We start from the raw sequence: 12,196 nt of genomic DNA on the forward strand, positions 1-12,196 counted from the left end.
ATTTTGCTAATTTCACGGCTGTTAGAAGGACTAGACAATCCGATTAAAATACACAATATAAAGTACCAGTAAGAATATTTGGCTGGGTGTCATGGCTCATGCCTGTTATCCTAGCACTTTGGGATGCTGAGGCTGTAAGATTACTTGAAGCTGAACCTGGACAACAAAGAGAGACCCTGTCTCTGTAAGAAATAAAGATAAAAAAATTAGCTGGGCATAGTGGCACATGCTTGTAGTCCCAGGTACTTGGGAGGCTGAGGCAGGAGGATTGCTTAAGCCCTGGAGTTCAAGGCTGCAGTGAGCTATGATTGCACCACTGTGCTCTAGCCTGGGCAACAAAGCAAGACCCTGTCTCAAAATAAAATAAAATAAAATAAAATAAAATAAAATAAAATAAAATAAAATAAAATAATAAAATAAAATAAAAAAAGAATGCTTAAGGTTCAACGTATAGAACGTGCGCCCAGGAATAACACAGGAATAGTGTTAAAGCTAAACTAATTTTTTCCATATTTTGTTACCGTAAGTATCAGATATCACACATATATCAGCGTATAGATTAGTTTCCAGGGCTTGGTAAATGACTGGGTAGCTACAGTGAGAGGAAACCTTTTCCAGCTTATCATTGCAGGTTGAAAGTGAGCTATACAGAATTTCATATTCCTAAACTATGGGATAAACACAATCATCAAACAGATATATTAACATCAAGGTTTGGCCAGGTGCGGTGGCTCACACCAGTAATCACAGCACTTTCGGAGACCGAGGTGGCAAATTGCTTGAGCTCAGGAGTTTGAGACCGACCTAGGCAACATAGTGAAACCCTATCTTTACAAAAATACAAAAAATTAGCTGGGCGTAGTGGCATGCACCTCTGGTCCCAGCTACTTGGGAGGCTGAGGCAGGAGAATTGCTTAAGCCCAGGAGGTGGAAGTTGCAGTGAGCCAAGATTACACCATTGCACTCCTAAGCGACAGAGCAAGACCCTGTCCTGAAAAAAAAAAAATAAAAAGCCCATCAAGATTTGTTTTCTGTATCTTGGTCTCTTTACTCCCCATACACACTTCCATAATTTTCCTAATTGCGATGTTTGCTCCTCTTTGTAACTACTATAGCTAGCCTTTGTAGATACATATACATAGTTATATATATATGTACATATATATATAAAGACTATGTATATATATAGTCATTTGTAGGGCACCCATTGTCAAGCCTTCACCTTTAACCTATGATGCCCTTAAAGAGCTTTCAGGGTGCCATACAAACTCTTCTCATTTCTCTTTTATTTTATTTGCTCTCTATCATCTGTCTTCTTTAAATGCTTAGCCCACTCATCCTGCTAACTTTGTTTTCATCTTGGCCTTTAACTGCTACTAAATGCCTCTCTGCTTCTCTGTTTCCATCTCTTATTCCCTGGAGATCAGAGGTTCTTAACCTTGGCTGTATATTAGAATCACCTGGGGAGTGTGGCTAAAAATCCCAAAGTTTGGACCTCACCCCATTCCAATCAAATCAGACCTTTGCAAGATCTAGGCATCAGCAGTTTTTAAAGCCTTATACGTGATTAGGATGTTTAGGCAAGATTGCAAACCACAGCCATAGAGGCTAGTCCAAACCTCTCCCCTTCTCCTCAAGCTGTCAATCCCCGTACCTGTCTCTCCTAACCTTTTATTTTATCAGGATCAGTGTCATCTGATGCCACCCTCCCACTTCCCTTATCTCCGTCTCATACCTCCAGATTCACTTGTGCACCCATGCTGCCTTTTCTTACTAACACACAGAAGGTTGTATGTTTCACAAGCATTAAAACCATCCATTCAAAGGTCCAGGGGCAGATCTATCCTGCTGCTTACCTGAGCCTTCCCCGCTCCTGTCCTCTGGCAGCTCCTGGAGGCTCAGCTTCCACTCCAAAGGCGCATCACAGGGCGTCACTGTGACTGATAATGGAGTATTGTCTTCTTCAACCACAAAGAAATACCTGTGGGAAAGTGGACCACTTTAGACCGTGGTAATTCTAACATTTACAATCAAGACTTACCAGAAAAATCATTTGGTTTTAATTATTTTTTTCATTTTATAAATTTTATAAAATTTTCATAAAATGTCATTGTATTTTCCCTTAACACAGTTTAATAAAATTGGCTATTTGACACAAAACATGATACAGCATTAACTGTGGAAGTCCAACAGCCCCAAGGATCTGCAACCAGATTTATCATCAACAAATACAGTGTGAAATAAAACACATTGAACCCAAAGTATTTTGAGTTAAAAATCAACACTGACCTGTTGTCTGGTATTATTTAACACAGGCCCCGCCATTGCAAAATAAATCACAACCAAGAAAATTTCCAGGTTTGTTGTCCTATAGGTGCCGTGCTTTCCATACATTTGGTGATAAATTTGTACATTAACTTGAGGGCACTCTGACATAGTTGCAACTATTTCAAAAGAACATTTTCACAGCAACCTAGTTCTAAAGTGTATGTTTGTCTCTGGCAATATAACGCTGTATTCACATTTTTACATTAGTGACTTTTATTCACAGCTTTACTATTTCATATCTTTTTATTTGTTTGTTTTGAGACAGTCTTGTGCTGTCTCCCAGGCAGGAGTGCAGTGGTGTGGTCATGGCTCCCTGCAGCCTCAAACTCCTGGGCTCAAACGATCCTCCCACCTCAGTTTCCTGAGTAGCTGGGACTGCAGGCATGTGCCACCATATCTGGCTAATTTTTAAATTTTTTTGTACAGATGGGGGTCTCACTGTGGTGCTCTGACTGGTCTCAATTTCTTGGCCTCCAGTGATCCTCCTGCCTCAGCCTTCCAAAGCACTGGGATTACAAGTGTGAGGCACCATGCCTGGCCCATTTCATATCTTTTGGAATGGCATTATCTAATCACCGTTTGAGAAATACTTTAAAAAGTAAAGAGCACTGTGTCAGTCAGTAGAAAGACACATTTCTCTATCACAGGTTTTCTGTTGAATTAAATAAGTTAATGATTTTAAAACAAAATTTAAAAAATCAAATGTTCTACTCTGTGCTTTCCCCTGAGCCTTTATTGTAATGCCTTAAAAAGAATAAAAATATTGCTTAACTATAGAAATACCATATACTCTTACTCCAAATGACTTAGATGGTTTCATTTAATTATCTTTCAAAACCTATAATCTTGCCAATGAGGAAAGAGTGGTTTCAGTTCCAGCAAGCCCAGAGTTGCTCATTGATTCCATGCAGAGAAAAGCAGGCTTTGCCTCCTGTGGATTGAACCTCCTGGATATCTCTTGCCTTCCTATTCTCTCCATAACCCTGACCAACACTGACCACCAGAGCCTCCGACCCTAGCGGTCTCTTCTGCTGGTTCCTTCTCACCTCCCTGAACTCTAATGTTGGGAGTGAACCACAGGACTGTGCTTGAATGTCTCTTTTCTACCTATGCTCACTCCCTGTGTGACCTCATCCAGGCTCATACAATTAAGGAATTTTTCCCTAAGGCTAAAACCTAAAGCTCCGATAGGACTCTCAGCTGGAAATCACATAGTACATTTGCTTTTTTAGGAGATTCCTCTTGCTGCAGTTTTAAGGAATGATTCGGAGGTGGTGAAAGTGGAGGTATGGGAAACTACTCATTAATTCATCCAACAAACATTCCTTGAGATGTATTTTAGTCTTTGAGACTAAAGAAAAAGCATCCCTGAAGAAATGACTTTAAATGTGAGTTGGGGCAAAGGAGTTCTTTTCAGGCAGAGAAAACCACATCCCATAGACGGTAGGATGAGTAGGGTTCAGAAACTAGAGAAGTACTTTGTGGTTTGAGCACAGAGTTAAATGGGTAGTGACAGGACAAGAAACAGGTGAGGTAGGCAGAGGCCCTGTCACTACAGAGGTTTGTGACTCATACTCACATTTAAAGTCATTTCTTCAGGGATGCTTTTTCCAACTCACTCTGGATCAGGTCCTCTTATGCATTCTCAGAACGTCCTATACTTTTTACTTTTGGGCACTTATTGTTACTTGTGACTATATGATTTTATTATCATTTGATTAATGTCATTTTCCTCACAAGGGCCCTGTTAGGGTTCATTTATCACGCCTTTGTATTCCCAGCAATTAGCACAGATTTCTGCATGTATGTACTTGATCAACATTTTAAAATAATTGAATTACTAAATAAGTAAATAAAACCTAAGAATCCTAACACCACACTTCTTGTTCTAGCCTGGTTCATATACCTAGAGTCTCCTTCTATCTGAAGATATAGAATCTGAATTGAAATACAAGTACTTCCCCCAGCCACCACCATTCAAAGATGCTTTTGGAGATGGAGAATGGGAGTGGGGCAGTGGGCAGACAAATAAAGTGAAGACCCTATAAATGCAAAAGCAACTTATTCATATAACAGTAAAGTTAAACAATCATCTAGACAAAATAGATGATTGAATTGTTTACTGTATGGAAAGTTTAATGTACCATAAGCATTCCTGAACAGTGTCGGAAGGCTTAATTTTTAATACAGTCTACTTTTTGTGAGTAGAATTTTGTCCCTTTGGCCAGATTGCATGGGAGTTATTAACCACATAAACATAATTGAACCTATCTATATTACAAAGAAGTAGGTACAACAATATAACTAGTTTGGCATCATATAAGTAAAAGAGTGTTCAAAACTTCGTGTTTGATTTTAGGTTTTATGTGAATAGCAGAGCTAAGCAACGGCACAGAAGAAAACAATGTACAAGTTTGTCTATTACCTTCTGTTCTCATTTCACACAAGGAAGTAGTTTATTTCCAAAACTGTGTCTTAGTAACTTAAACATAGGTCATAGGTGACCAATTACAAATAAAACAATGCTTTCATTCCACAAGATAATGATTATGCATATAAGGCAGCAGGGAGTCCCTCTAAGTTAACATTTTCATATGGAAGCACTTATGATTAGGGATAAATGATAATTCGAATATACTTAACAATTTGACAGATATTTATTGTCTACCATGCACAAAGCAACTGTAGAAGAGAGTGACAATCAGAGATGACAGGACATAATCTACATGTTCGAGATATTTACTGGCTAGTGAGGGACACAGAAACATAATTAATAACTAAGGAAACATGGCCCAAATTATAGTGGCAAAGCTGAGGGATAAGCACACCATGAGCCATTTAGCCTTTGGAATTTATGTATAAACGTAAGAATAATTAATGCATTTGCTGTCTTTTTAAATTTACTGCTGTGCAACTTTATCTGGAATTTCTTTTTTTAGTTGGAATATCAACAACATGTTTGTGTGCTTATCATTACATATTTCACCCCTAGAAATGAAGTTTCTACTTGTGGCTATAATCCTTTACTAGTATAAGTCTGCTTTTACTAGTGTATGTTAACATTTTTTCCTATTGTGGATACCAAGGGCCTCAATAATCATTGGTGGAAAAAAGATAAATATAAAGAATGAATAAATGAGAGAAATAAAAAGAGAAAATGTTGTTTTATAATGTCTCATAATAAAAACATGGCGCTTTACTTTAAAAGTGTAATTTCTAAAACAACTCTTATAGGCAAAACTTATTTAATTTTTAAGAAACTGGAAGACTAAAGAAAGATGAATCATTTAATTAAGTGATTGGATTACATAATGTGGAATGCTGTATTTAAAGTATATTGCAAAGAAGGCAGTGCCCAAGTGCATTTGGGAAATGAAAGTAATTTCTACAGAAAAATTTTGATTTGATTTCACTCACACGTAAATTTCAAAGGACAAAATAATATGAAAAGCCAAATGTGCCCAGCAAGAACTCAGTTAATAGTTAAGATTAATTTGAAGTATTATGACTGCTTTGTATGCCTTTTACTGTTTTCACAGACTCAATTTTAGTCAGGACCAAGAGAGCAAGTTCCTTCAATGTAATCATCCTTTCCTTTTCTGCCTTCACTCTCATGAATGTCATTTAAAGATTCAAAATTATTTTATATGTTATTGATAAGTCAGTTACTAGTCTAGTGTGTTCATGCAAACAAATAATTTTACTCGAGCAGTGCCAAAATGATATCCGAACAATAGTTCACTCTAGTTAATGTAGGAAAACTGATCACCTACCATCATTTTGACTAACCAGATGGAGATAAGACTAGGCCATTCAGTGGAAGGGATTCAGACCACCATCTTCCATGATTACTGTTAATCAAAACTGAAAAGATGACTAATGATCTGATATATCTCAATCTCTAGAAAATGAGTTATTGATGTTCTGAAACAGTTTAATCCTTTGGAATTTCACTGTATCCCAGGTTAGAAGGAGCAACTGGTTTTGAAATATAATTATCCAAAGATTAACTGTGTGTGCTAAACTTACAAAGGGAGAAAAGAGTTTGAGCACTACAAAATGGGTAACTTTAAATGTAATTAATTTATAACATATTATTTATATTATATATATATATTTTAAAGGTCAAAATATTTAGAAACTTTATGTGAGCCCAATTTGTTGATGTTGGAGTAAAGGTAAATAAACCGTGTCAGTTTTTATGACTGTTTAGTTTGATTCTCTCAGAATATGATAATATTTGTTGAAGAAATATTATACTCATAAAACATAATGCATTAAGTGTGGTGTCTCATGCCTGTAATCCCAACACTTTGGGATGCTGAGGCAGGAGGATCACTTGAGCTCAGGAGTTAGAGACCAGCCTGGGCAACATAGTGAGACGCCATCTCTACTAAAAATTTTAAAAATTTGCGGGGCAAGGTGGCACACACCTATAGTCCCAGCTATTCATGAGGCTGAGGTGGGAGGATTGATTCATCCCGGGATGTTGAGGCTACAATGAGCCATGACCGTGCTACTGCACTCCAACCTGAGCAACACAGTGAGACCTTGTCTCAAAAACAGAAACAAAACTTAATGCAAACTCTTGAAGAATCATACATATTCATGAAAATTGATTTCATTTTAATCCTACAGAATCCTTCTTAGAAATATCCTACTGTACTGAGGCCGGGCGCAGTGGCTTACGCCTGTAGTCCCAGCATTTCGGGCGGCCAAGGAGGGCGGATCACGAGGTCAGGAGATCGAGACCATCCCGGCTAACATGGCGAAACCCCGTCTCTACTAAAAATACAAAAAATTAGCCAGGCGTGGTGGTGGATGCCTGTAGTCCCAGCTACTCGGGAGGCTGAGGCAGGAGAATGGCGTGAACCCAGGAGGCGGAGCTTGCAGTCAGCCGAGATTGTGTCACTGCACTCCAGCCTGGGCAACAGAGTAAGACTCCGTCTCAGGGGGGAAAAAAAAAAATCCTCCTGTACTGAAAAGAAGGAAATAATCATTCCAAAATGTAAGAAATGCAAGCATTGCCTCCTACACGCAAAAGGAGATGACAATCAGCAAGAATCAAACAGCCTCTATTTCATAATTAGAAGTTGCACTGCCATGTTCCCCCTTACTTACAGAAAATCGGTAATGCCATTCATAGGTTGATTTGTAAATTACCTAAACTAAGTCTAAAGGTTACTCTCTTTTTTGGAGGCATCCTATGTGAGCTTTTTAATACAGAAAATACTGCAGGGAGAATACCTTTTAGGTGTATCTCTAAAGAGATAACTGCTAATTTCAGCTCCATCTGGAATTACTGACGAATCATGAAAAAATGCCTTGTCCCGGATCTGCATCTGAAAAAGTTCCTCATCCCGAGTGGGTAACTTCTGGGTCCTTGAGCTGAGTGGAAACAGCAGCCACAGCAGACACCAGTGGAGCAGCACCATCCTGAGGCAAAAGAAATGACTACTTTATTAGTTCTGCAGGCAGACACTCAGGCAAGTCACAGACTTTCTAAAGGGTTAACACTATTTTAGCTTTGATGGAAATTTAGGGACGCATCATGTATTTTGGATACATACACATGATCTTCAAGGCAACTTTACTATATTTTTTCTTCAAACATTTTCATGATGTTAAAAATAAATTCACTAGAATTTCAGACATTAAAAAGATTTTGAAATGAAAAGACTCTTGCTGCATTAACTTCTCTGGGTATTCAGAGAGAAAATCCTCACTTCATTACAGCAGAAGCCTATATGGACATTGTAGATAACGCTATATCAATGTCTCAAAGCTTGCATGAAAATAATCTCTTAAGGTCAGTTCTTTGAACTATTATAAAAGTTATACCAATGGTTGGTTGGTATCATTGCTCAGCAGTCAAGTTGCTAATTGCTGATATGGTTGAACTATTACATTCAACATAAATCACAGAGACTCATTGAGAACCACTGCTCAATTATTTTTATTCTTCCCTAAAATCTGACTAGGGATTATACATATATAACTCTCTATGTAGTATTATGCTTTTTCCAAGATCAAATTTTCATAAGTCAGGGATTTTTATAAATCATAAAGTTCATCTCCTTCACATATTAAGCAATTTGTCCAGAATCACAAGATGAGTTATTAGTTGATGTTTAGTTGTTATCAGGTACCAGAGTCTTCAACACAACGTTGACATATACACCTCTATCATTTTAGAAAATGGGCTTGAACCTTCACTCACACATCAAGCCAGAAAGGTGTATATTTAGAACATTTGTCTTAACCTCCAGCAGAGTACTTTCACTGAGTTACATTTTGGCATTTGTCACTGACTTTCATCAAAGATCCTCTAAGTAATGATGGATCATTCTCTACTGCACATTGCTGTAGGGGTGTTGTCAAAGACACTGTCTTCCACATGTCTTGGTATTCCCAACAGGAAGCCCCAGGTAGGCAAGTTCCTTGACATGACAGGTCTCATGAAAAAACTTTGCTTCCTCTGACCATTTGGTATATTTTTTTTCCTCACAGAAAGAAATATGTAAAGAATTGTTTTCCTTTACCTCTTTGACTTAACATACATCAGGGAATTAAAGCATTAGAGAAATATAGTGTTTTTACATTGAGGTACTTTAAATAGCAAATATTTGTGATAATTCAAGATGAAGTGAATGCCAGTTTTATTTTTAAATAGACATTACTATAATCAACCTCTACTTAAAACATCATTTGATTTTAATTTTATCTTTCTTTGAATGCTATCAAAAATAGATTCAGATTGCAAAAATATATAGTTTGAAAGAAATAACATTCTCTTTTTTACAATGTGGACATGAGAGTTGGATTTTTCACAACGAGCTTGTGCAAAACGCATTTTACTTTTCTCCAAATATTCTTTGCTGCTCTGCGTTCTGCGGTTTTCCATACAAAATATCTGCAGTGATTTAGAGCTACTATGTGCAAAGCACTGTTCTAAGTTCACGAGTTGCATTACTACTTTTAGTCCTCACAATAAGCCTGTGAAGTAGCTGCTATCCTATGCAAAAATGAAACTCCATTAGGTAAGCAAAGAAAGGATACAAATACAGGTGGATCTGACTGCAGAGCCCAGTGTTCATCCTCTGAAATATCTCTCCAGAAAGCCGTAATAACTTATTACGAGGCTTTTCTTTCCCACTCTTATTTCTTAATTGTATTGCAAGGGTAAGAAAATTCAACTGAGAGCTAAGAAACTTGATGTTTAGCTTCAGTTCCTAACTAGATGTGTGATCTTAGGCAATTCACCTAGTCACTCCGGACCTCAGTTTTTTGAAGAGTTTGGATGGGTGATCTATATCAGCAATGCTTCTGAGACTGAATAAACTTTTCTTCCTAAAAAGCTGGCAGTTTAAGAATAAGACCAGGCCTTCTTAAGTTACCTGAAGTAATCTCTCCCTCAGATATCCAGATGATTGTCAAGGAGAAATCCAAAAGAACTTGGGGATGTCAGTGGGAGCTCATGAGAGTTGCTAACAGTAGACAAGGGCTATGTCTGCAAAAGATGGCTGGATGGATCGAAATCAAGACTAGGTTGATATAATCTAACCAAGCAAGGACATGGTGGACTGACCTGAATGGGACCTCCCTCACTGCTGTCTGTCCCTCCCCTCTGCTCCTCTTTTGTTTGGAGCTAACAGAAACTGAAAATCCAAATGGCATTTGCTATGCTGCCTCTGTTTAGAAATACCATAGACATGCCACATACAATTCTACAAGTTTATTTCTCTTTGTAGTACCATCCCCAAAACTTGCCTTGTGAGAACAGATGAGGCCAACTAAAGAAGGAAATCTCTTTAGAAATAGCTAGAATTTCGCTTTCTGTACTTGTTAGAAACTTATAGCAAACATGCTATCAGAGCACTTGAAAGCAAGATACACAGGCATATTTGCCTCAGAGCCACTCAAGGCTTACCTCCTTAGGCCCCATGTTTGCCCACAAAGCTGCCAACCACAGTGCCACAGTATGACTTAGCAGGACAAGCTGCCTAAGGACCCAGGGTATCTGGGATATTTAGATCAGCCCGAGTTGGAAAAATAGTGTCGATTGATAGGAACTTTCCCTGCATCCTCAACTGCCCTAGGAAAGAACTCTCTTTTTATTAAATCAGATACTTATAAAAAATGAATTCTGGCTGGGCGCAGTGGCTCACACCTGTAATCCCAGCACTTTGGGAGGCCAAGGCAGGTGGATCACGAGGTCAGGAGTTTGAGACCAGCCTGGCCAACATGGCAAAACCCCGTCTCTACTAAAAATACAAAAATTAGCTGCGTGCGGTGGTGGGCGCCTGTAATCCCAGCTACTTGGGAGGCTGATGCAGGAGAATCGCTTGAACCCAGGCAGCGGAGGTTGTAGTGAGCCAAGATCACGCCACTGCACTCCAGCATGGGCAACAGAGCCTCTGTCTCAAAAAAAGAAAAAAAAATCTGAGATAAAAACAATATTAATAAATTTTGTTGTATACATGCCACATGCCAGGCATTCTTCTAAGTTCTTTAAATATATTATTTCATCTAATGCTAGCAACAACACTATAATGTAGGCACTATTCTTTTTTCTCATTTTAAAAATGATCAAAGTGAGACTTAGATAAGTAAGGTCATACAGTAAATACTATCTGACGTAAAAAATATGAACTATTTATTATAGGTGGCTTAAAATATGGTAAATCTGATTATTATATATTCTCCAGTTCAGCTACTTAACAAATTAATATTAGTAAACAAATTCAGGTTATAGGATTATGCAGAGTAAGTGTTGGGAGGCAATTCTCCATGGGTCTCTGTGTTTGCTTTTGCAAGTACTTGGGAGCAGAAGTACTGACTGCTTTTGTTCCACATTATCTTTTCAAGGATATTTGTATAGTGAGCAGTCTTGGCAGATAAAGCCTCTGGAGCAAAGAGCAGGCATGGCTACCACCCATTATAAAATATTTTAGGTCCCTAAATTCAGGGATCCTCTCCTGTAATAAAATCCAAACATGGCCTAGTGCCCGCTGGCCCTCTTTGCATCATCCTGTGGGAAGTGGGGGTCAGGGAGCCAGTGGAAGAAAATAATGATACTCTGCCTGAGTAATACATCGCTCTGAGTAATAAAGTCCTTTGTCTCTGACCCAGGAGTATCTTGCCTTCTTCTAGCATCCATGAAACTATGACAGACTAATTTATTAGCTTGCAAGTGGGCTAAAATCTCAAGTCTTTCATAGTTTTTGACACTAAGCTTCTATTTATTAAACTATTTTACTGGTTTACCTACTTTATTGGCTCAGGTAGATATTTTTATTTAGACAATCACCAATAGATAACGGACTGAAACTTTATCTTTTGCTTTATCAAAAACATCATATTTCCCAAACTAAAATTCCATCAGGCCACATTTTTTGTTTCTGAAACAGTTTTAACCATCTCAATTGCTATGCCAATTATAGGCAAAACACACTTTTCAAAAAAGTTTTAAAAATTTGTATGGACCCCAAACACAGGAATTTATACTCTGTCAGATTCTGGTTCTACAAATATTATCTAATAACATGCAACTACTGTTGGGGAAAAACTTAAATATTAGGGAGCACTGATGGCTTGTTCAATTTGGTCAGGTTACAGGCAGAAGTTAAAATGTATTTACAAGAAGCACTGAATATAGCTAATCAAAAAATGACTGTGTAGATACATTGTATATATTTTTACAACTTATATTGACTGATAAAAAATTGAAGCTTTACATAAATATTATTTAAATGGTGGTTTTAAGATTTTACACATTTTTCCCTAACAATAAAATGTTCTGTCTCAGATATACAATTTAAGAATTAGTCATTGAGAATAAACAAATGAAAATTCAGTCTTGTTAAGC

General features: G+C 37.7%; 1 protein-coding gene across 2 annotated transcripts in view; it reads right to left on the reverse strand.

Moving 5' to 3' along the window:
* Positions 1-12,196, reverse strand: part of NDNF (neuron derived neurotrophic factor) — a 42,519-nt gene that overhangs the window by 8,714 nt on the left and 21,609 nt on the right. For both annotated transcript variants that reach the window (XM_001151746.6, XM_009448213.5), the window contains exons 2-3: positions 7,576-7,764; positions 1,857-1,981 (exon numbers count right to left, since the gene is read on the reverse strand). In XM_001151746.6, the coding sequence (XP_001151746.4) occupies positions 1,857-1,981; positions 7,576-7,763 (313 nt within the window). In that variant the 5' untranslated portion in view covers position 7,764. The remainder of the gene's footprint in view (positions 1-1,856; positions 1,982-7,575; positions 7,765-12,196) is intronic.

This window comes from Pan troglodytes, chromosome 3 (assembly GCF_028858775.2).
Source record: "Pan troglodytes isolate AG18354 chromosome 3, NHGRI_mPanTro3-v2.0_pri, whole genome shotgun sequence".
Taxonomy (NCBI): domain Eukaryota; kingdom Metazoa; phylum Chordata; class Mammalia; order Primates; family Hominidae; genus Pan; species Pan troglodytes.